This window comes from Mustela erminea, chromosome X, assembly GCF_009829155.1.
Source record: "Mustela erminea isolate mMusErm1 chromosome X, mMusErm1.Pri, whole genome shotgun sequence".
NCBI lineage: Eukaryota > Metazoa > Chordata > Mammalia > Carnivora > Mustelidae > Mustela > Mustela erminea.
The window spans coordinates 112,166,955-112,192,361 of NC_045635.1; the positions used below are offsets into that span (position 1 = coordinate 112,166,955).

At 47.7% G+C, this 25,407-nt stretch overlaps 1 protein-coding gene across 1 annotated transcript in view; it reads right to left on the reverse strand.

The window, feature by feature from the left end:
* Window positions 1-23,225: 23,225 nt before the first annotated feature.
* The window catches only part of GPC4 (glypican 4), a 106,291-nt gene continuing 104,109 nt past the window's right edge, over window positions 23,226-25,407 (reverse strand). The window contains exon 9 of the mRNA XM_032330368.1: window positions 23,226-25,314. Within this exon, the coding sequence (XP_032186259.1) occupies window positions 25,112-25,314 (203 nt within the window). The 3' untranslated portion in view covers window positions 23,226-25,111. The remainder of the gene's footprint in view (window positions 25,315-25,407) is intronic.

Sequence of the window (25,407 nt, forward strand, 5' to 3'; positions counted from 1 at the left end):
CCGCACATTTTCTCGGCCGCGGCTCCAGCCTCAGCGGGATTCCACTGCATTCTTGGCAGTCGGGCTCCTCTCTTCTGGCAGGGGGTCAGCCTGGGGCCACTGAGGTCAAGGAACCTCCGCAGGCCGCCCCTGCCTGGGGGAGTTGGACAATGCGCGTCCCCACCAAAGCGCTTCCTGCTTCAGCAGCTCAGGCTCGCCCCCTCGCAAGCGCAGCCCGAGGGGCTCTGGCCTGCAGAGGACCCCTCCGGCCTCGGCTGCCCGTGGAGCTCGCAAAGAAGCCAAATGGGAGAGTCTCAATTCGGTTTCATGAGCCGAAGGAGGGGAGTCCTGTGGCAAGGGGCTGGGAGGCTTCCGCTTCCTTAGGAAGCCCTGGCCGGCAGCCCATGCTGTGGGCAAGGCACTGAAGGAGCCCGACTGCCACCGAGGTCCCGCTGGCAGCTGGGCCTCCTTGGAAGTGTATGAGGTCCATCCAAAGGCCTCCCGCAGGAAGGAAACCCTCTGAGCTGTGATTATGTTTGGGGAGAGGGATTGTGGGTGCGTTTCCCTCACCTCCCTTCTATTCATTGTATTTTCTCATTTATTTTCACAATGACATGCAGCATTTCTCCACTGCACCTTGAACGGACACTTCCCAGCACTGCAGTCCTAGGGTGGAAAGGGTCCCGCGCTGGAGGAGGGCTGGGATGAGGCTCCTCTTTTAAAATGCACGAGAGTGAGGGGCGCCTGGGTGGCTCAGTGGGTTAAAGCCTCTGCCTTCGGCTCAGATCATGATCCCAGGGTCCTGGGATCGAGCTCTCATAGGGCTATCTGCTCCGTGGGGAGCCTGCTTCCTCCTGCCTCTCTGCTTATGTGTGATCTCTCTCTGTCAAATAAATAAATAAAATCTTAAAAAAAAAAAAAGGAAAAAAAGAAATAAAAAAAAGAAAAATGCACGAGAGTGAGCGTGCATGCGTGCGTGCAAGCATGCATGAGTGCGTGCGTGTGTGTAGCGAGTGGCTTGCCGCGTGAACCCATGGGCACCCGTTCCTTTCTGACCGGGGTGGGGCTGTCTGGCTTGGAAGCCTCGAAGGCAGCACCTGCGGCACCAGGCCACAGCATAGAGCATTCTGGTTCTGGTGGGGCTGGAAAGGTGGCGCTGTACAGAGTGCGGAGAGGAAAAAGCAAAGCATTGTGAGCCAAGACTGTGCCGTGCGCATGCGCGCTCGTCTCTTTGCCTGCCTGTTTCTCAAAGTAAGAGAACAGTTACACCATAAAGGAAGAGAAAAGAGCTGGGATAAGAACTTAGAGGTTTGTAGGGAAAGCCTAGGAAGGCAGACGATCTCATTAGTAAGTTGCAAAATACTGATTATGTGTTCAAGTGATAATATTTTGGTTATATCAGGTTAAAGCAAATATATTGCTAAAATTCAGTTCATCTTGCTTTTTTTTCCCCCTTTTTAATGTGGCTCCCAGAAAATGTAAATTGTGCGTGTGGCACACATTTTTCTATTGGACAATGCTGGGTTGCACAATCATTACAAAGCTTCTTAAATTTTCCCATTGAGATATCACTAAAAGCTTATACAAGTGCCCCCTGAAGAGGGATGGAGGGTGGCAGGCTCTGAGCATAATATGAACCAGTCTGCTAAAAGCAGGGGGTTTCTTTGAAATCTCCTCTTTTCAGTTTTAAAATGCTTCTGTGCCGTTTTAATATAAAAACGACAGGTCTAAAAGAAAAAAAAGGTCTCTCCCTGCCTCCACTCGCCAATCAATATCTTTAAGTAAAGAAGACATAATGTTTCTCCTGGGGTTTCAAGTCTGACCCCACCGCAGCACACTGTCTTGGAGTCCTGGGGGTCGGCTAACCTCTGTTTGGGAAACACAGGTGGTGATCTCTAAAAGGGCCCCTCCATCTTTCAGTTTCTATAGGAAACTTCTGAGTTCCTAATTGCCACATGTCCCCTTTTGTTCTGAGGTTCTCACCTTTGCTTCCCACCCCTTAAAGTTCCCGAGGCCCCCGGAGTAGACTGGGCCAAGTAGAAAGGGCAGAGACAGCCTTTCTCTCCCCTTTGTAGCCCCACAGAGCTATGCACACAGGTGCCCCATAAATACTTATCATGCTGAATAGTTCAGTAACCAGAACTGGGGCCCGGCTCCTGCTGCTGGCTGCAGTGTGAAAAGGTCTTTCAAAATGGTTCTGCTTTGAAAATTAACTAGGGAAGAAAGCCGCCTCCAATCCTTTGGGGGAAGCAGATGGGGTTGAAACCAAATCATAAATAAGCAAACTAAGTAAGCAATCAATTTGGAGCCAGCACAATTCAATCACGTGATGCTCCATCACCAGACTAGAAGGTAACCCTCAGGAAAGTTCCACGCCAATTAGTGCGGTAAGTCAGGACCGATCACTTGCTGGGCGAATTTCGCATTTTCTTTCTCCTAACCCTGTCTGAGCTTTCCAGTGAACTTGGCTGCTTCATGTTGACACCTTTTTCCATTTTAATATTCCCTTTCGGACTACCGGTTCCAACTGCCCTGCACTCTCAAAGATGCCACCAGTGTCCAGCTCTGGGCCACTCGTCAGGCTGCAGCTTCCCTAAGCCCGGTGTAGGGGGATCGATCCTGCAACACATTCTCAAATAGAACCTGTGGAGTTACAAGTGTTTTTTCTGGGTGACCCAATGCTGGCCTTGAAATAAGCCTCTAGGTGGGCGGCAGTTAGACCACCATCCCCAAAGGGTGTCCTTGTCCCCTCAAGGGGTCTGCTGAGATCACTGTGCCCTCCTCTCATTCCCAGCCCATAAATAAAGAGGAGCTGGGAGCTGGTAGCAGGTGCCTGGCTGAGGAGTGGGGAGGGAGGCTTAGCGTTGTTTCCATAAATGGGAAAACCAGGACTGCTTGCCCTGCCTACGGCCCAGGGCTTTGTGATCCTCCCTCTTCCCTGGGAGCTCCTCTGATCTGAGACCCGGGAAGCTGCTCCTGGGTACAGAGTTAGACCTACCCCGAGGCTAGCTAAGGAAACCCCCATGGGCACGCTCCCTAGGGCAGAACTCACTCACTCAGTTGTTGAGCAGTTCCGGAAACTCGGAAGTTTCACCCCTTGGTTTAATGAGCTCCAGCCCCTTACGTTGCCCTGGCCGGTGGGAGCTCCACGTTCACTCAGCTGGCTCCCTGGGGGGACCCAATCAACCACTGGGTCAATGTGGTCCCTTTCCTGTTAGCAGAAAGCAAACTTGAAGTTCACAAGAAAACCTGAGTCCCATCAGGGTGCAATGATTGAACAAAAGCATTTGTCTTTCTCTTGTGGTCAGGGAGGGTGTTTAATGGTGTAAGGTAGGAAAAGTTATGGTGTTCGTGTCATTTAAATAATTCTGATGGATCGATCCAGGGTTAAGCTTGGTCAGATCTCTGGGAAATGCAGTGCTTCTTCTCTCATCACAGACTATGTGAACTTGGAAGGAGATTTTACCGGCTACAGGACCAGTCCCTTCATTGCTTGTGTGAAGAAATGAAGCCCGGAGAAAGAGCAACTATCTGCCAGTCTCACAGCAAATTCGTGGCATAGCCAGGGCGAGAATCCAGCTCTCCCGGTTCCGCAAATATTGTAGGGCACTTACTATGCGCCTCGTGTTTTTTCCTAGGCACTGGGAAGACAGCAGCAAGGAAGAGAAATGTGGACTCTGCTCGCTCAAAGATTCCCATCCAGGTTTTTTGCAGCTTTGAAATGGAGCAGATACTAATTCCAGTCAAGCCTGGCAGAATACTTGGAGTGCTGTTTGCACCAGCAGGTGGGAACTAAAATTAGTCCGGCTGCCCTGTGCCTTGGGCCAGTCCCTGAGCTGGTCAAGCTGACAGCTCTACCCTTCACCTTGTTTTTTTACATTTAAAAATAATTTACCTGTTCAAAGCAGGATCAAACTCAAATTCATTCATTGTACTTGGTCAATATGTTTCTTAAGACTTTTAAAATCGATAAGGTCCCCGTTTCCTCTTTCTCCCGTTTTCTCTCTTGTGTTTGTCTTGTCCTGTTTCCCCTAGGTTGGGTTTTACTAACTGCAACGCAGTCCTTTGTTCCCAGATTTCTTGTCAATTGCACGTTAGAAAAAGAAGCTTGATCAGGTTCAGGTTCAATTGTTTGGGCCAAGCTACGTCAGAGGTGGTGTCGCAGGGGTCATCAGGAAACACACATTATGTTCTTGTCACTCTGCCTGGGATGCTAATACAATTGGTAATCAATGCCTAGACCCACTGATTGATGAGTGGATACAAGCACTTGACGTCCCAACCCTGCCTCTCTCTTCATTTATTAGCTGGAATGCTTTCTATTAAATGAGTCTTCCCCTCCTAATGTTTTTAGTTACCCTCTGGGGTAGGGTTTATGTAGGGAGGGAAGATAAAGGCTCTAGGCTTTCTTTTCATGCACAGCTTCCCAAATGAGTTAGCTACCTCACATCTTCAAAGGGGATCAACCAGTTTATTGTCTTGTTCTTGCTTTGTTCTTTAAGCAACATTATCCTATTTATTGTCATGGATTAAACAAATACTTTTTGGCCTCCTGCTGTGTGTCAGGCATGGTTCTAGGCACTGGGACTGCAACTGAGAATAAGACAGACCTGGGCCCCAGCCTCCTGCTGTTTACAAGCCACCCCCCACCCCCGCTGTCTCAACAGGGGGCATTGTTCCAGATGCTACCATGTAACCACCCGTATACAGAGCTCCGTAAATAAGACCCTTCTCGCCATGCTCCCCTGCCCCTGAAGCCTCACCTTTGGTAACATCCTCTCTCCCTGCTCCTCTGCCTTTGATATTTACTTGAAGCAGATGAGGAGGAAATTATCTAAGAAGAGGGACCTACACAGTCTCATTTCCTCCCTCTTCCGGATGTCCCAGGAATAGTCCCTATCCCCAATCTGTCCCACTCAAGCAGCTTAAAGGTGGGGCTCTTCTAGAATGCTGTGGCTCTGGCGTCTGTGAGCAGTTCCTACCCCACCACCAGCAGCCCACCTCGTGAGAATGGACCCTACTGTGTCTCTGTAAGGGAGCGGTTCTGCTGAGGGACAACAGCCCAATGTGTGGGTGTAAGACCCTCGGCCACTTTGCTGCCCACTAGCTGTTTCTCTCTCTAGCATGCCCGGCTCGGGTCCCACCCACAGCTGAAATGAGATAGGTTGGAGAGGCTGCCGACTGCGGTGAACAAGGGGTCTTTGAATTATTTATTTTGGGTCCCCTGCATGCGTAGAACCTCATGGCAAGGTCAAAGCAACAGCCCACACAAAAGTTGGCAAAACATGTAAGAGATGGAAAATGTTGATGGTGGCAACTAAATATAGACGCACATATGGGTGGATTCCAGCAAGTGCAGAGTGGTGAACTTGACACTGAGCCCCAGCAAGACTCTGGACCACATTATCAAACAGGTGGCTTTTGCGTATTTGGGAAAGAATGCAGAGCCCACACACACTACTGGGCTTCAAAAGGTTAAAGAGGAGATCTCCGAGCAGCTCCGGTCAAGGAACGATGCCTGATGATGGGAGGCAGGCAGGGCCATGGTGGGGCCATTTCTATGACAACACCTGGAGGAGGCTGTAAAGACAGGGTGTCACAAAGATAATGGGGAGCACTGAGCATGACTGAACCTATGGCATGGGTTATATTTTGCTACAAGCATATGTAAACAAAACTACAAGCAACAACCTAGAATAGTTTATAGGAGGTTTCTGACACTGACTTGTAATTCCTTCCTTCCTTACAAAACCGTGAACTCCCCTCTCCAGGTTGTCTGGTCTAATAAGTATGCTTTTTGTAACTTACATAGATTTTTTTTTTTTTTAAGTAAGCCCTACACCCATCGTGGGGCTTGAACCCCCAGATCAGGAGTCACATGCTCTACTGACTGAGCCAGCGGGGCACCCCTAACTTGTATCATCTAAATTCTGTTGATCTTCTCTGTGTTGTCTTTGAAGATAATCTCATCAATAAAACAGTGCAGCGGTGGGCCGGCTGATAATGTTTTAGGAGGGTTGTTGCTCATGGTAGGCTAACTTTACGCAGGGAACTGATTAAAGGCCGTGTCTGGCAGGCTTTGTCCAGGGAAGATGCCAACAAAAAGGGTCTCTTGATCAAATTTGTTCACCACCCCAAGCTGAGAGGGCTGGCTTATCTGATTCTATACAGGGGCATACACACAAACTCCTACCCCAAGCCCTCCACCAGAGACTTGAGGGTATCAAGAGCTGGAGGGAGTCATTGACCCCGCTCACATTCCTGCTCTCAAGTGCAGTCCATCCTGGCTGGTTGAAGATCCCTTGTGCTTATCTGCTTGATCTCTCCTCCAAAGAGATGGTGGATCTCCAGGTCCACCCCGGGAGAAAACAATAGTGGGTAGGGTTAGGTATCCATTTCATTCAAAGATCCTGGGAAAAGGAAATTCTTCATAGAGATCATTTCATGGTAAAGCCGCGCACACCATCCGGACTCTGGCTCTGAAGGGAGTCAGTGTAACCAAATACAACGTGAGCACGGAACTTCACATTCTTAATAACCATTATTTGTCCAATAACAAGGCCTTGCTCTCGGGAAATTCTTTGGGTCAATCCTGTCATGGCCAAGTCTATTACTGAGAAGGGAGGACCAGGGGAGCTGTGAACACAGCATGCTGGCTTCTCGAAAATGGCCTCACCTTCACCCAGCCGCCCTGGGTTTATATGATTTAGGGAGAGCACCCCTCCTCCTTTGTTCCCAAACCGACGTCCAGACTTGGATAAATCTCTGAAGCTGTGGCCTGCCCAGCCCTCTTCAAAGAACATTCAAGCAATTCATTCACTTTACTTTTGCCAACGAACCCATGAACAATGCCCACCCAAGCCAAGGAGAATTGCCCACTGTCTGGTTGCAACCTCCTAAGAAAGCCACGAAATTTGGGAATATACTGATTGGGACTCGCCAACTTTTCTTTTGGTGACTTAGGTCATTTGGGCCAGGAAGGCCCTTGGGCCAGGGGTGCAGGAACACACACATTCTCTTCCCCTCCCTCTCCCCTCTGGAACTCCTTATTGAACAGGTGGTTATATTTTTGCTTCTGCGTCTGTCTTATCAGCACCTTATTTGCCATGGAACGAAGAAGGCATTCGTGCAAACATTCTAGTATATACTGATCAGTTACAAGGGAAGTTGTGCATTAAAATACTCTGCCCGGAAAATAGTTTCTAAGTCCAAGAAGATGAGGTTGGCCTCAATTTAAATTCTAGCTTACAGTTGGGAAGGAAAAACCTAGTTTATCTTGTTCTGAAATCAGAAAACCTAATAAACTTGGTAAATGCAAAACTTCATTTCTATTTTCATGGTCTCAGGAAAAATAAATGGAAGTGCTTATACTGTGCCCATACCTCTACCTTTTCTCTTCTTTTTCTTTTAAGATTTTATTTATTCATTTGTCAGACGGAGAGAAAGAGCAAGCGCACAAACAGGGGGAGTGGCGGGCAAAGGCAGAAACAGGCTCCCCACTGAGCAAGTTGCCCCATGCAGGACTCGATTCCAGGACCCTGGGATCATGACCTGAGCTGAAGGCAGACGCTTCACCAACTAAGCCACCCAGGTGCCCCTACTCTTTATGTCTACAGATATGACTAATTTCTCCTGGATTTAGAAATGACTGGTTAACAATATGGGAATTTCTACGAAGCATAAAGAAACCAGAAAAGGTCTCCAATATACTCTATGTAGTTCAATACTTAGGTGACTTTGGCTAATTCATGCTAGAGAAGGCAAATCCACAATGTATGTTTTTACACACATTTGCGAGAGAAATCTTCCCAAAATCTTCCCAAAAGAGAAATCTTCCCAAAAGTTAGATGAGGCACCTCACACCCCATTTTTCCTTCTTCTGTTCACACACCGCATAGACTACCTTCAGACCTTTGGTCCTTTCTTGATGAGGAGGTGTCCTCCAGAAGCCGGTTTGGGTAGGCGTCATTGAAAAATTCATGACTTGGTGGGGCGCCTGGGTAGCTCAGTCAATTAAGCGTCTCCCTTCAGCTCTTGATCACAGGGTCCTGGGATCGAGTTCCGTATTGGGGCTCCCTGCTCAGCGTGGAGCCTTCTTCTCTCTCTCCCTCTGCCTGCTGCTCCCCTTGCTTTTGCGTGCTCTCTCTCTCAAATAAATAAACAAAATCTTTCAAAAACAGGAAAGTCCATGACCGAGATCAAAAGTCACCCTCCATCAGTCACTGATGAGGACCAGGATTCAGCGGTGGTTTCCCAGGTACCAGAAAACATGGCCTAAGAAGGGGCCCCTGGGAGCCACTGTGGAGAGCACCTTTATAAGATTCGAGAGAGAAAATCAAGTACAGTCCTCAAGAAACAAAGACAAGAGCAGGAGTCCCCGGGCAGAACAAAACAGAATTTGAAGCAATTACCCAACTAACTCAGCAACAAAATTAAGAAGACCCATTCCGTCCCAGGAGCGTTTAAGACCCCCAAATGGTCATAAACGAAATGGCTTCCAATCTCAGATCCCCTCAGGCTACACAGCTCTGCTCTCCCACTGGGGGCTCAGAGCCACGGGCTACAGAGAGGCTGCAGGGCGTTTGGATGGGAACCAGAAAGTCGCACCAAACTTGCCCCTCATCTTACATGAAACAAAGTTCACCACTACCCAGTGGGAACCGAAGGCAGAGACTTGCCTAGCTCACTGCAGACATCCATCTGCAGATTCGTGGGGATTTGTACAAGGCAGACATTTTGTATTCTCAAGGAAGCACTGGAAACCAGAACTATGTCAAATCTCGCGAGTTTTCCCAGAAATTCCATTCATCCAAACAGATGGCCAGTTGTGGCCCAACACATTGGCAAATGTCATGGGAAATTTATTTTCTTCATTGTGTTCAAAGCCTTGAAAAAAAAAGCCATACTCAAAGGTGATGCCTACAAACATGGGGTAGCCTTAAGCCCCTGGCTACCCTCCCCTTACTGTGTAGAGCTCAATGTAACCCACTGAGTGGTCTTCAAGTCACCAAAGTTGAGAGCAGGTAGAGACTTTCAACATCACATTCAAACACCCAAGCATTATCTAAACCTAATTGTCCTTTTTGATCCAAAGTAGGTTTCCAGGGTGGGCTGGGGGTGCCAGAGTCCCCACGTTCCCTTTTTTCAGCCCAATGTACAATGACAGGTGGGTTTTTTTTTTCTCTTTTTAAGAAATGATGAAATAAGAAAAATGCTTAGGCCACATCAGCTAGCATAGGGGTAGTAGGCATACAAATGCAATAGACTTCATAAGTAGTAACACTGGGACCGATCCCCCTCTTATGCTCGACTGCCCTTGACAATAAACACACCACAGGGTAAAGATGAGACTATGGTTTGCAGAGAAAAGAAAGGAATGCATTATTTAAATAATAACCAGCTCTCATTAAAAAACAAAACAAAACAAAACAAAAAAACAAAAACCTTCTTTCTTACCTGATTGACATCTTTCTCCGTGGAAGGAATGTATCTCAATGTATCAAGGGGTCCATCAGTTCCGCTTATAAAACAGAGAAGTGTCTAAAAAGCCCTATCAGTACTACTTGGTTGGCAGCTGTGTTACCTTCCACTGTTATCATTCTCCGGATTACTTCTATCTTCCGTTAGCAGAGAAGCCCAGCTTTCTCTCTCCCACATGTCCACACAGCACCCGGCATGGAGTTGGGGCTCAAGTTTTGCAGTTGCTTCACCAATTTGCTCCCCCAAATCTCGGGGTGCACCTATGGGCCAACAGGGCAGAACGTGAGCTTCTTGCTGCCCAGACAGGCAGCCCCTCCTTTCTCTTGCAGTTCTTCCTCCATTAGGCAAGGCCTGCAACTTGACCATAACTCCACATCCTTGGTGACCCTCAAGGAGCCCCTTCAGAATAGAGGTTCAAGTAGGCCTTGTCCTTAGTGGAAATCCAAACCCACAGCAGGCTGAGACGTTGGAACCAGAAAAGCCTGTGGGCCTCAGACAAACCATTTCAGAGCGTAGGCAAGAGCCCAAACACCACCTGTTTTCAATATGAGTGCCTCCATTACCGAACACGCATTTTTACTTAGGCCTCAAATTAGGTCGAATGCTAAACCGGCCTCCAATTCCCCACCAGCCCAGCCCGCCCCAGAGCAGGGATCCGCCTGTATAATCAGCTTGCCTGGGCCACGGTGGTCTGGCTGGCGTCCACTCACGGTGCCCTCAGCCCTGAGAGCTCACTCCACGAGCCACCCGACAAGTCTGGCCACGTCACCAGACAGGGCCCTGCCTGTTATTATAACAGTGAACAGGGGCGAGCCGTGCCTTCCCTCAGCAGACAGCCGGAAGTAGAGACTGCATGGAAACCATCTTCCTTTTGGTCAGTCATGAACAGATTCTGGAGACCTTCTTGGCGGCACGATCTCTTGATGTGAAATGGTCCAGCGGCTGGGGTTTTTCGGAGCTAATGAGTGATTTGGGAAACTTGGAAGGAACCTCCCGAGTCCTGACCTTCCTGTCCACCCTTGCCTCAAATCCCTAAATGACAATGTCATGGCCTCAGCCGAATACTTTGCTCCCAGTTGACATGCAGATGCTCCAGGAGAGAAAGCAGGCCATCAGAGCCCCTGGGGTTTGGGGGGTGGGCGCCTGGGATGAAACTTGCTTTTCCTTACATTTTTTTCCCTCAGAGTCTCAGAATCTGTCGGTGAGAGATCACACAGATGGCATCTCTGATGGGTCTGACCGGGCCAGCGGTGCCTGCCAGGGCAGGATGTCACAGAGGACAAGATGACAGAGCCCAGCATTGGAGGGGGCTGGATAAGACCTCGTGAGGAAGCTTGCCACCAAGCTGACAGGCCTTCCTGAGGCATCCTCCCAGCCGGCGCCAGACTGATGACTTGTCACAAAAGAGCAGAACGTGCACATCCAAGGAGTGCTGGCTCCTTCCAAGGGCAGGGGTGCCTTGAGAGGTCGTTGTCTAGCTCCAGCCAGACTGTCACACTCCTGTGACCTGGAGCACTGTTCATGTGACCTGCCTGCCTCCTGAACCATTTCTGAGAAAACGGCTAAGGAAAATCCCTTTCCATTCAGAACTACATCTCATTCCTGAGCAAAATTGTGTGTGTAAAGTTTTATTTATTTTTTATTTGAGAGAGAGAGACAGAGGGAGAGAGAGCATGAGTAGGGGGAGGGGCAGAGGGAGAGGGGGAAAGAATCTCAAGCAAACCCCCCAACACCCCCCACACACATACACCTCACGCTGAGCTCGGAGCCTGACGAGGTCCTGGATCCCTCGATCCTGAGATGACAACCTGAGCCAAAACCAAGAGTAGGACAAACAATGCACTGAGCCATCCAGTCATGCCTGAGCAAAATTATTGACCTTGCGGTTGAGGGAACTCCATGAGAACTTGGCTTTCTTGGCACTTGTATTCCACGCAAACGGATCTGGTTGGTGAGGGAGCCCTTTGGCCAGCGCTCTAGGCATGACCTTTACTAACTTCTGGCTATTAAAAAAAACTATATCCCTCATCAGTGGCAGGAGATATGCCCCTAAGTGGGGACAACTCCAAGTATACTGCAAGCTGGGAAGGCATTCCCTACGGGGTAGCAGGAGCGCTGGCTAAGGTTCTGAGGCGTCAACCTAAAGAGACACCACTGGAAAAATGAAGGTACACTTGTTAAAGAAGAAAGGTCAAGTGTAATTTTGGGAAAGTGGGAGCAGTTTTCACAAGGTTGATTCCACAAGCCGCGTCAGGCTCTCGGCCGCTGCTAGAGAAGTGTGAGTCTGCATTAACCAATTAACCCTATTTTGACAAAACCAAAACCAAAGCCAAAGCCAAAGCCAAAGCCAAAGCCAAAGCCTTATCTGCACTTGGGTCGGGTGGGCGCAAAGAAGGGAGGGGGAGGGGAGAGGCCGCTTCGCTCCGAGGATAGCGGCTTCCAGGTTGGAGGAGAAAAGGAACACGGATCAGGAAGGTGGCGAAAAGAGCAGATAGCATTAGAGATGGAAGCAACCTTGAAATTAAAAGTTTCTGCATTTTTGACAATGCAGGCGTACTTAAGGGCACTCTTCCCTGCTGGAAATAGGAAACCGTCTTTCTACAGCATCATACTGACGTTTGAAAACAACTGACCACAATCCAGGACCTGGTGAACCTGACAACTCCCTTTGGTCTGGCCAGCCAGTGGTGATCTATGCAGTCAGAGGAGAACAGGGTCCCCGGGACACAAACGTCCGCTTGGCCCTCTCTGGGACCCTGCCCCTAACATGGCAGTCAATGCTGCCAACCAAGCCGCTGATCTGTCTTGGCCCATGTGAACACACCAAATACACCACTGTAGTCTCGCTCTGAGGTGACACCAAGGGCAATGACCCCTCCCCCCATGGGGACAACCAGCAGTTCAGCTGGCCTTCTCCAGTCTAACTGAGGAAGGAGCAATGTGAGTCCTACGTACAATGATTTCTTTTTTAATAAAATATTTTATCTATTTATTTGAGAGAGCGCATGCATGCGCACACAGGAGTGGAGGGGAGAGGCAGAGGGAGAGGGAGAAGCAGACTCCCCGCTGAGCAGGAATCCTGATGGGGAACTCAATCCCAGGACCTGGAGATCATGACCTAAGCCAAAGGCAGACACTTAACCCTCTGAGCCACCCAGGTGCCCCACAACAACTGCTTTTAAAGCTGATACCACAAGGCATTTCCTTAAAACATTTCCCCCGAAAATGTTAGTTATTAGGTTATGCTATGGTCTAATCTCTCGTTAAAATTTAAACCGTTCAAACCAAAACCAGGTTTGAATTATGAAAAATATCTAAAGATCTTAAAGCAGACAAGCCAAAATTTTCCCAGAGTTATTTGATTGTTTATTTTTTAAAGTATCTCTTGGCAACATGTACAAATCTGCAAGGAAATTTTAGTTAGGAACATCTGAAAAGTTCCATTTACGGTGGAAACACTGACAGCAACTTCAAAGTCTCTGCCACTTAGTCCCTGAGCAAACAGTACATGTGTGTACATTTTGGAGTCAGAAGAAAACACTTTTTAACATTAAGAGCTGCCTAGAGATAGAATGGTGTGATAGGTAGTGAGATCCCCATCCCTGGAAGTGTTCAAGCAGGGGCCGGACAACCACGTGGCAGGACTATTATAGAGGACGATCAATCATCAAGGATTAAAGATTGACCTGGCCGACCTTTAAGGGACTGGGGGAACTGAGTTGAGTTGATGTATGTCTAAAAGATGATAACTTGATCTCCGTGTAGCTCTGCGTACATTCCAGAACCCCCGAATCAACATGAAGTTTCCTATCCTAGCCAAAGCTCCTGCTGGCTAAGGCACTGATGTAATGTTCCGCTTCTCCGACCGGCATGCAGCAAGAGCATCCTATGCTCCAACTAGTGTTACCCTCCAGCAGTGTGCAGGTCTAGCCAAGCCGGTTGTTGGCCTACCCTATAGCCTTCCTGCTTTTCAGTCAGCCCCTGATTTGTTCAGTGCCTCTCCTCCCCGCTGAAGCCATGACTTTCGGAGAGGACTGGCCTCAGCCCAGGGCATGAATCTTGGTTAGCCTTTCTACTCAGCAACGTAGGGCAGGTGAGCCAATTCGAGACAACGAGAGCTGAGGAGATGCTTGCAGGAAGAGGGGACCTTCGAGGACAGATTTCTTAGCTCTTCAAAAGAGACCTGAGGAAAAACAAAATAAGTCTCTTATTGCTACCAGCAGAAAGTGGTGTGCCAAGATGTATTCTTACTTTAACCGTGACGCCATGTTTTCTGCCAACTCTTAACCATGAGGGAAGCTATCCTACGTGCTAGGGTTGGCAAAGTTGAAATATGGAAAGAATCTGGATCCTTGATAATAACATCAAGAAATAACCATCCCTGGAGATCCTTACATGGCAGCTCCTTGTTATAGGAGATGATAAACCCCTTATTGTTTAACTCATTTTGAGTTGGATTTATCCTCGCTTGTAGCCAAGAACATCTTAGCTAGTACCACAAGCTTTGATAGGATCTTGTCCTCTCAACGGGGTATAGAGATGTGGTGAAGCCAGCCTTCTCATCCATGTGTTCTGGGATTGATCTCCAGGAAGACAGACAAGGCAAGTGCTTGAATCATCCTTACCCTCTACTACCGCTCTGGAAGCATCCCCATACCTTACTCAAGCTTCCCTTGTGGTGGGAAGTCCTTAATCCCTAATGAAACCAGACCTCCCTCCCCGCTCCCTCCCCGCCCCACCTCCGCACCCCACTTGCCTGGCCTTTTCCAGAGTCTGACGTGTGGTGGACAGAACTTGGGCTCAAAAAAAAAAAAAAAAAAAAAAAGAACTTGGGCTCCCTTGGGGAATATTAAAGCCTACCTATCCTTTCAGTGGGGCAAGACGATTAGTCTTGGGCATTGGGCAATTTACCTGATTCTTTTCTTCCAGGTGTTTCTTTGGAGTTGCCCCTGACTGACTGCCCACAGGGCTGTGTGCTCTGTATCAAAGGCCAGGCTCAAAAGTGCTTTGCTTGGGGCGCCGGGGTGCCTCAGTCGGTTAAGCGTCCACCTTCAGCTCAGGTCCTGATCCTGGGGTCCTGGGACCAAGCCCCACATGGTGCTCCCTGCTCAGTCGGGAGCCTGCATCTCCCTCTCCTTCTTCCCCCTGCCCACTGCTTGTACTCTCTCTTGCTATCCCTCTCATAAATAAACAAATAAATAAATAATCTTTAAAAAAAAAAAAACTGCTTTGCTTGGGCCAATAATCTTCAAGGCATAGCCTCCAGCCAGCAACAGCACCTGGGAACTTGGTAGGACTGCAAACTCTTGGGCTTCGAAGAAACTCTGGGCATAACCCCGGCCACTTGCATTTTATCCATCCCTCCAGGACTTCCTGATGCGCGCTCAAGTTGGAGAACCGCTGCCCTAGACCTTGGCTGGTACCGTGACCGGAACTGAGGGTGTGGCCATTCCCTGGGGGCTCTACCTTGATTCTTCCCCACTGCAAGGGTCCCCTTTCCCTCTGTAATTAGATCTTCTTCACTGTGACTATCTGATTGTCTCTCTCCCTCTCTCGTGGCGAGCTCTACCAGAATGGTCACCGAGTCTACTTTGCTTCGTAACAGTATCCTTAGTGCCTAGAACAACGCCTGGCCCATAGCATGTTCTCTGTCAACATTTGTGGACTAGGTCAAGAAGGGTCCCCATGGGCCACATAAGCTACCGGGAGAAGTATTTTGCTCCCTACTGAATTCAGCCAATTCTCACAGTAATATCTAACCTAGCTGTTCCAACTTTTCACTGTTTTCTCTCTAAGCCAGGTACAAATGGTCCACTGGCTTTCACGTTTGCCCAGCTTGAAGCAATGAAGACACCTTCCAATTCCTCTAGAAAGTGACTTCCACTCAGCAGGCTGTCATGCTAAAGAACCATGGATATTGGCTACTGTTTGCTACAGGATATGTGTGGAAGTCCATTTTCCTTCATTCCTCCCCCCACACACCCCCAAAACCTTAGCCCTCAAAACACCAAAGATCTCAGGGCCAGCATAAGAGGAAACATGCAAAACACCCAGAAGGCCCGAGAGGGCTTTTCGTTGGTAGCAGCCCAACCCTACTCACTCCTTGCCCTTCCGAGACCACCTAGGATTTTTCTGGATAAAGTATGGATGGAAATTGGATGCTGGGAAACACTTCTGCACAGCTTTCTCCCTCCTCCCTATCAACCCCAGAATCAGGGCAGCTGGTGGAGCTTCACTAGGCAACCAGGAGAGAAGAGCCTGGATTCACAAAGGAGAGGCAAGTCCCCTGGGGACTCAGAGTCTGACGGGAAGTTGGGGACAGAGTTGGAGTGACGTGGGGCACGGGTGCCCCCTTGAGTGTCCTGGCTGCCGGCCTCCTAGGAGGGAGGCTCGGGGTGTGGGACCCCTTTCCCCTAGCTGCCCAGGTGGAGAGGAGTGGAAAGGGGTGTGTTTCAGGGACAGAGGACAGTGCCTGGGCTGTTTGAAGCCGATCCTTTTTTGAACTCTCAAATCAATAACAAGTCGTTATTAGAGACTCAGAATTTTCTCTTGTGGGGAAGAACCAGGCTTCACACTTCCATCTGCTTATTTTGTATAAAACCCATAAGGCTTTGATCTAAACGCAGCCTTCCTGCTATCACTTGGCAAGGCGGGTAGACGGGGCAGTCCCCTTCCAAATGCATGTGGTGTGTAGCCCCCAGAGGGGGTGCCGAGAGTGCCGATGGGGCCACGGTCCATCTCCGAGTCCTCAGCAGGAGCTCCTTCCTGCCCAGGCTCCAACCTGTGCCCATGGCCCGAGGTGGGGTTCAGCAGCCCGTCCTCAGAAATACAGTCATCCCTCATGTAGGGACCTGAGGCGTCATGGAGACTCGTGTGCCCAACCCGGTCATGGAGCTGCTCCCGGCACCCTAGGCCCCCAGAAAGGCACTTTCCTCCTTGGAGCTCCATGGTATTTTCCAGCCCCCAAAGCCCCGTCACGTGCATCTTGCTAATGGTTCCTCGTGACCATCCTGTGCCATAGCCAGAGCATGGAGAGACCTCATTTTAGAGAAAACCCCCAAAAAAGAAGTCAAGCAGCTCCTTTGTAGTTTTCCAGCTGTGATCCAGGCCACCCCAGGGGGAACGTGACATAAGCTGTCGAGGACTTGCCCCTTTGACCCCCTCATCAGAGGAGCCCCTCTTTAATCTGGTACATATTTGATCCGTTCATCCTGCGGGCTAGCTGTCTGATGCTGAAGGAAGAAGTTTCCCTTCTTCCCTGAAATCCCAAGTCCCTGCGGGATGGTGTCTGGGGAACCAGAGTCCAGAGATGCTTCTCTCTGTTTCTCTCCAGAACCAAGAGGCCAGAGCCGAAGAGAGTGGCCTAAGATGCCTGGCAAGTGTGGGATGCCTGTGGGGTTGGGGCTCTGCGGGTGAGCTGGAAGCAGTGTTTGAAGAAATGGAGATAACACAGCCAAGTGGCTGGCTGCAGTCCAAGGGTGTGACGGGGCGGGAGGCCGGAGGGGGGACCACTTGTAATATGTCTGATTGCGTTGTGAGCCTGGACGTCCAGAAAGTACCCACCGTGTGGAACCGGATTGTCTTTACCATAAAGCTCCTAATCGGGACGATCGGGGGGCAGAGCTTATGGGGTGTGAGGGGAGCTGAGCCCCTTCAGGACAGTAGAGTGCTGAGCACTGTCAAGCCCAAGGTCAGCGCCATGGGATCCATGCCACAGGTGTCTTAGTTTATCTTTATACACCCTGGGCAGCATGTCAAGACCTAAGCAAGAATTTCCATTAGATGGTGCCCACTTGAATTTTAAATTACCTTGCCTGGCTTTTGAGGACTTCAGACTCTGACCCTATTCTTCTTCTCTGGACCTGCACTAACAAACCTTTACCTCCATTCTTTAAAAAAAAAGATTTTATTTCTTTATCTGAGATAAAGAAGACATGCCCGAGCAGGAGGGAGGGGGGAGCACAGAGGGAGAGGGAGAAGAAGACTTGAGCAGGGAGTTGAGCTGGGCTCAATCCCAGGACCATGACCTGGGCTGAAGGTGGACGCATCATCCACTGAGCCACGCAGTCACCCCTCTATTCTTAATTTTTACTTTTTTTTTTTTAAAAAAAGTTTTATTTATTTAAGTCATCTCTACACCCATTGTGGGGCTTGACTCACAACTCTGAGTCAAGAGTCGCATGCTCTACTGACTGAGCCAGACGGGTACCCTTTTACCTTCATTCTTTAGACACCTCATTTTCCCACCCCTTGTCAAGCCACATCTAGCCCACCACCGTCCTCAGACCACCTCTCTGCCCTTGGCCCTTCAATTCCAGAGCAACCTGTAGCATCCAAAGTGTACTAAGAACCAATGATGGACCCTGCACACAAGGAACTCCCAGGATCATTCCCTCTCCCCGCTTCCTTTCAAGTCCAGCTAGAGCCCTGTCCCCCCAAAGTCACCTTGTCCCCCACACTGTATGCTGTTCTCCCTTGATCAGCAGAGCAGCCAAGAACTTCTGTATTCACTGGCATGTTTCCTGGGTGACCCTCATGTCCCTGGTGGAATGACAGGCTTCCTGAGAGTGAGGACCCCTCTTAGATCCTCACTTGTCCTCCCACACAGAGACCAAAGCCAGATGTGTCATAAATGACATTACTGCCAAGGGGACACTTATCGTGATGAGCACTGAGTGGTATATAGAGCCACTGAATCTCTCTATCGCGTGCCTGAAATTCCTATGACACTGGACATGACCGATACCAGAATTTTAAAAAATGTTTTAATAATTGTACATTTCTAAATAAATGAATAAATCCTATTACTGCCTCAGATCCCATGTGGTTTCGGCAACCCCCACACACACCCAGAGCCAGAGGGACTGCCATTAGTGATCTCTGCTAACCAAGGGCTGGCCTCTTCTGATAATTTCTTCTGTGGAGTGTGTTTCAACAGATTAGGGACCTTCGAATTCTTTGGACATAAATTATAGTTCTCCAAGTTCCTTTTTAGGAACATGGACAATGTGCGGCACATAAGGGCCCATCCAGCCCTGAACATGTGGGTCAATGGCCCAAGGGGCAGGTTGGAGAAGAGTAACACCATCTCTGATGGCCACCTCAGGGGCTGCCTGCTTCACCCACAACCACCCAGACCCACCTCTGGAATCCAGGGACTTTTTTTGCCATCAGTTCATCACCACCAGCCTTCAGCACCTGTGTTGAACTGATTTCGTAAGTCACTACTCGATTCCCTAGGTACACATAACATGGTTGCAGACGAGTGAGACGTCCCTTGGCTTTCATCAGGAGGCTGAGTCCACGGTCCCTCCTTGGCTTCCAGGTTTCTTTCTGGACCTTGGATCAAGGTTGAGGTCAAACGCTAGAGTGTGAGCACCTCTAGGTCAGCACCTGTCCGGTTGTTTTCAGCACATACTCCCTGATGGGAACGCCAGTACAGGCGTTCAAAGGACAACCAACAAAAGCCTCCAGCTTCCCTCTCTGGGTGGGAAATGGCGAGTCGAATTCTCTTGTCCCTCACAGGTTTTGGCTTTGGACATGGTCTTTTCTAATGTGCGCTGAGACCAGTCCTGAAGAAACACACGTATTGCGACACTGCCTGCGATCTTGGTTCTCTGTGTCCAATTTCTGACTGACACATAATTTTTAAAGTGAAATCCTGTTGAGGGTTCTTTAAGAAACCCAGATTATACTCACCGGGGGCCATTCATCTCAAAGATATATTTACCCCCTCGCTAAGCTCCAGCTGATTAAGCAGGTATGAATTTACCATATGTAAACCGTGGTATTTTTCTGAACAGATAGTGTTTGCTTAAGTGTTCAGTGAAGGGCCCCTTCCCAACAATGCAGCTGCCCGGGCAGCTGCAGAGCCCTGCCACACAAGGTCACGGGAGGCTTTCCTGCAGAGGATGAACAGGGTCACTTCAGGCCTGTTCTTTCAGAACTAGCATAAAGGCCACGTGGTCTCTATGCACTATCAACCGAGCTCTTCTTGCTTTCACGTTCACCGAGCAAAGAGTCACCATGTGCAATTAGAAAACCTTTTGGACCAGGTTTGTCTCTAAAAATTAAAAAAATAACAAATTTTCAAAATTAAAAAATCAAATAAACCAAGAAGACAAAAGAAAAGGAAGCTTTGTCACCAGGTAGCCCTTGACTCCTTCACCTGGACTCAGGTCAACTGGTCAGCCAGAGTTTGCCATGACCTTTAACTTGGCCTTCTGCACGTCCAGGACAGTGCTTACTACATAGAGCATGCCCAACAGGCCTGTCCCTTCCTGAGGACTATGACAGCAGAGTAAGGGGAAGAGGGTAATGGAAGAAAAAGTGGTACTTGGGAAAAAAAGAAAAGAAAAGAAAACCGTCTCTGGTGGCCAGCCAACCTTGGTTTCAAATCTGATTCTCACATTTCTTACCTGTAGGTCACCCTTGGGAAAGTTACGTAATGTCTTTGAGTCCTTATACTCGGGGGCAAAATGGAGCGACTTCTACTGGTGACCATGGACGTGGCCTGGCCTTAGTGGCCTTCACCCGGGTTCATCCTGCTTCACCGTGAATAAACAAGAACTTTTTTTTTTTTTTACAGTAAATACATTCAAATAACTTTCTGTTGCTGCAGCTAGAGCTTGTTGCAAATTATTCAGAACTGAAACAAGTTTTTCATTACATTTTAAAAGCGAGATGAGGGCAGGGGCCCTCAAGACCTAGAAAGGCAAGTGCAGCGAACGGGCTCAGAGCCCAAAGCCACTGTCCAGAAGATTACCCACCAACCGGCATTCTTCCTTTGTGGTCGACCCGGCCCCAACTGCCCTGTGTGGGGAGTCCCCGAGAACAGTGGGTTACATTGAGCTTTGGGTTATCAATGTTGGTACAAAAAAGCAAGGCCCAGGCTGTAGTAAACCGAAGCAATTCTATCTGGAATGCATTTTATATGTGCGTGTGTGTAGTTTGTTCTTGGCAGGAGGCTTACCTTCCTAATTATGTTTCCCTTAGGCTATTATTAAAATTAGTCTGCATTCCCCAAGCACACACCACTGACAGCAGGGGGAAGGCAGCCCTTAAGTGAAAGGGTAAGGTTTGCCTGGGATTAAGTGTTTGAAAAGACACAAACATGGATATAGCTATGTAGGGGTATGCACGCGCATGCGCGCGCACACACACACGCACACACACACACACTCCCAGCTCTGCCTCATGTAAGAAACACAGTAACACAGTTCCTACAAAAACTTCCCCAGACACCTGAAAACAATACCTTAAAACCCCTTTGAAAAGCACCGTGGGCATCACATACGCGTTCTCTTTATTCTTTAACCAGATCGGTCAACTCCCATCAGCTTTTACCTGGCAGGACCGACGCATGAAAACCTTTTTGCTTTTCAACAGCCCTGTGCCTTTGCCCAGGATTCCAGGGAAAGTCAAAAGTAAAATGTGCATTTAACGCCACATGTAGACACTCGTGCTGAGAAGTGGATTCCCCTAGATTTTACTGACTAAAGTGTCTCCAAACACTGATGAATAAAGATTCAACCTAATGTGATGACATAACTTTGACAATCATTTGCATATTCTAATGGCTCCTTGGCCATCAGACAGCTCCTTTATAGATCTATGTATTCATTTCCCTAATATTCTCATCTCCAGCCTGCATGATGCGGCTGTGGCTTCAAGGCCTCTGGGCTTGAGGAAACATTAAGAGAACATTACCCTGGGGGCACCTGGGTGGTATAGTGGGTTAAGCATCTGACTCTCGGTTTCTCCTCACATCATGATCAAGGTCCTGATATCCAGCCTGGCACCAGGCTCCATGCTGGGTGTGGAGTCTGCTTGAAATTCTCTCCCTCTCCCTCTGCCCCTCCCACCATGCGCACTCACTCTCTAAAATAAACCTTAAAAAAAAAAAAAGGACTACATTATCCTCCCATCCAAGTACTAACCAGGCACAACCCTGCTTAGCTTCCGAAATCAGAGATCAGGCACGTTCAGGGTGGTAGGGCCATAGACTGGACTATGTTTTTCTAAGGGGAGTCCTTAAGTTCAAGGTTTGTTTCTTGAAAACAAATCACCTCGATTCAACTAGGCCAAAATAAAGAAAAATCCCAAATGGGGTACCACTGAGTAGCCAGGTCTTTAAAATGCGACTCCGCATCTTTAGGAATCCCTCAATAATGTAACTGACCTAGAAAACAGGGGAAAATCTCCATATTTGCTTGTGTATGTTTAAGGAAACTTTGGAAGATATATATAGGCATATACATATACATACATATATGCTTTCTTCCAAATTTTCCATATATATATATACATACACACACATTAACTAGTAAGCTTAGAGTGTGGGGTAACTGGACAGGTTGGATGTGGGAACAGGAGGAAACCTTTCCCTCTATATCTTTATGTAGATTTTGGTTTTTAAACCCTGTCATAACATTACCTAATGGAAAGCAAAATTAGACAAGTAAATACTACGTGGATTGGCCTTACTGATGGGCTGGAATTCCTAGATTACCACACGTTATCTTTCAGGGATTTTGCACCTCTGTAAAGACTTCCAGAAGAAAATAACTAGGAGATTAAAAGTAGAAATTGAACTTGTGCAATAAAGTGTATCCCAGAATGCACAGGTGTATTTTCCCCACTAGGTTTGAAGTTGAAAAAAATAGTTTTCAGCCCTTGTTCCTTTATTTCAGTGAAGAAAGTTTTATTTGGTAGTTGCGCATGTGCACAGGTCCGGTCACTGACTTCCCACACCTTGAGCTCTGCAAGTGGGCGCATTCTGCAGACAACAAGGGGCAAGCAGAATTTTGCACATCATCATCCACATCTATTTTTCTGTCCGTTCTAGAATCACAAACGACAAAAATCTTCTTCACGTAAACTGTTAGGTTTCGAACATGCAGGGACGAAAGTTTTTAACTGCACGTCAATTCTTTGTACTTTTGTCTTTTATCAAATAATAGGTGCTAATTACGGACTGTTTTTGAAATAAAATGTAAATCTGAGAGTCATTAAAAATGTTTTTTTCTTGAGGTACAGGGTGGTGAAGTGTTGGAAAGAAAAAATAATTTCCAAATGACTTTGTAAAACACAAAGTCACATGCTATTAACAGAGACTTTGGAAAAGGCAGGTCTACCAACAAAGCTTTTATTCTACCTCATACTCTGAACTCTTAAGATTTTAGAATATTCAGCTTGCGTTTATTCTTTCTTACGGGGCAGGGGTGGGACAGGGTGCAAGGGTGAGCCTGCCAGCTGGTTAGGAGCCAAGAGTTATCCAGTCAGATCTGAATGGAAAAATCTATGATTTGTTTATTTCATAGTTCAAGTTCAAAAGCAAGAGACAATTTAAATAATAAAAGGGTAACAGGAAAAAATGCAAAGAAAGAAAACAAATCAGTGAGAGTCCAGAAGAACCTTCAAGAATATTTAATTCGGAAAATGTTATTGGTGTAGAGAAGTTGACTGAAAGCAAACAGCTGGGCAGAGTTCAAGGTTTTAAATTAAAAACAACTCACAAGGTCTACGGGGATAACTCTTTGAGCCACATTTTGGAGACCAGATTCATTTCTACCAAGTCAAAGTAATAGCAGTCTAAGCTAAAAAGGAAATTCCTCACAACTGAGGTAGTTACTAAGTATCAGCACATTTTCCAAGTTCTCACAAGGCAGCTTAGCTATTTACAATTCATTTTTCCTCATACATAAATGGAGCACCTTTTCAATTTTAGGTCTTCTGTGATTTAAAAAAAAAAAAACACTTATACACACCAGCCAGAATATGCCTATTTTATTAACATCATGCTTTAATAAATAACTGCATACTTCTAATAAAATTAAGCCTCTGTTTACAACAGCCCCCAATATTCCATGTTGACCATTCTTGAAGAATTTGGTGTGAAAAGCTGAATGAAATGTAGACCCTGAGCTATCAAGTAATTATGTTTCAATATAAAAATAGAGAATTAGTCTAACAACCGAAGATTCAACAGGAACACAAACCAACCCTCCGTGGGTGTTAGCTTCTGTGGCGTCAGAGATCTGGCTGCCTAACACAGGAAGAGACTTGCAGGATCTTCCCTCTTTGAAGACTTTCTGGGAACTCCTTTTTAAAGGGAGCTGTTCCATTCTCATGGTTTTCTAAGCTGTCATTTGGTAAGGATACAAGGAACGGGGTTGTCTTTGGCCTGGGCCAACAGCTCTGGCCTTTGCCAGATCCCCATGCCACCCCCCCCGCACCGCCCCCAGAATCGTGGCTAAGGATCACCACTAAGCTATTGTCTTCTGGGCTCGCTAGTCCCTCCCGTCCGCCTGCCAACAACGACAACACGTGAAAAAAGCCTGGACCCCCAGACGGCCCCAAGCGGACTTCTTGGCTGACAGGGTAGCACATGGCCATGACCCACAGCAAGCCCTTTGCCGTTCTGATCAGATGGGCCTGGGGGAGCCAACTCAAGTAGGACACTTTAGAAACCTTGTTTTACAAAAACAGGGATCCAAAACCAGACGCAAATGCACAGACGAGAAGTTTGCTGGAGGAGTGCTGACAGCTGTTTGGGGCGCCCAGACTGTACCCCGGTTCTGGCTGGCCCTCAGAGAGTTCCCTATTCTACACGGTGGGGTGTGAAATCTGGGACGCTGTAACAAGGGGGACCAAATGAGTTTCTTGGTCACTTATTTCTGCCTTTGGGATAGGAAATCAAAGCAGGTCAGTGTGGACATGAAGACCAGCACACAGCGGCTTGCTAACTTGCTTGGATAAGACACAAAAAGACAAAAACCCACCCCCTAAACTACGTGTGAACGTGTGATAACTCAGACATCTGGAACGCCTTCTATATTCCTAGGGAGAGTGAACTGAAAAGGAATCTTCTTCTAAGTGGGTTCTGCTCTAAGTATAAGCGGGTTCGAGAAACGGACCTGTGATCTTAGTTTATGTAATTCAGTTCAACCAAGACGAGTATGGTCTGCAGTGTCTTCCAGTCCCCGACTATCAGGGAAGTAGAGCCTTCTTGCATTGAAGCCTGAATCCAACCTACCAAGCGGCTCAGAAGCCCCCTTGTGCCTTCACACTCTGTCCTAACTTAATAATAATAAAAAAAAATCATATCCACTCCTCTCCAGAGAAGGCAACCCATCAACAGGGATAAATGGACATTTTACTGCTTGTTGGGCTTTTTCTTTTAATAAGATAACATGATAAATAAACCTGCTTCTGTACAGCTATTTAATATTTCAGAAATACGTACATGTTACATGCCAATAAAGGACCCTGGTTTTCTTGTAAGAAACAAGGTGAGATCATAATTGAAGGAGAAAAAAAAAAACCCACAAACAAAAAGAAAACAAACAAACAAACAAACAAGAGTGATAAAATCACAAATGCACAACTCACTACAGTTCTGTACCTACACTGTTAGCCACGTTTAACATGATTCTGGGAGAGCAGGAACTGCCTTTATACATACAAGTCCCTTTTCCCCACAAAACTGAATGAAAACACAAAGTCGGCATTTTTTAAACCAGTGGCCACATAGTAAAAACTGTACATCGTTGTCCATTCATTTAAAAAGCAAAGTCACTAGGATGGTATAAAAGTGATAACCGGTGCCTTTTTAACTTTTTGAAGAGAACTTTTTCTCTACGATTCAGAATTATCTCCACTCTCTCTGCATGACCAGAAGCAAGCTGCAGAAGACAGCGAGAAGGTAGGGCTGTGCCCTGGCAAGGCCGCCAGTGCCGCTGGCCTTATCGTTGGCGCTCTTCCCGGAGTGGTCAGTTGCGTTGTACTCAAACTCCGAAGGGCACTGCTGATACTCACAACCACTTCCACTTCCCTCTCCACTGCTCTCATCACCTAGTTAAAAAAAAAAAAAGGGAACAGACATTTCATTCCACTTGCTCTCATCACACGGTGGACGAGAACGAGGTGTAAGTTTCAAACCACAGG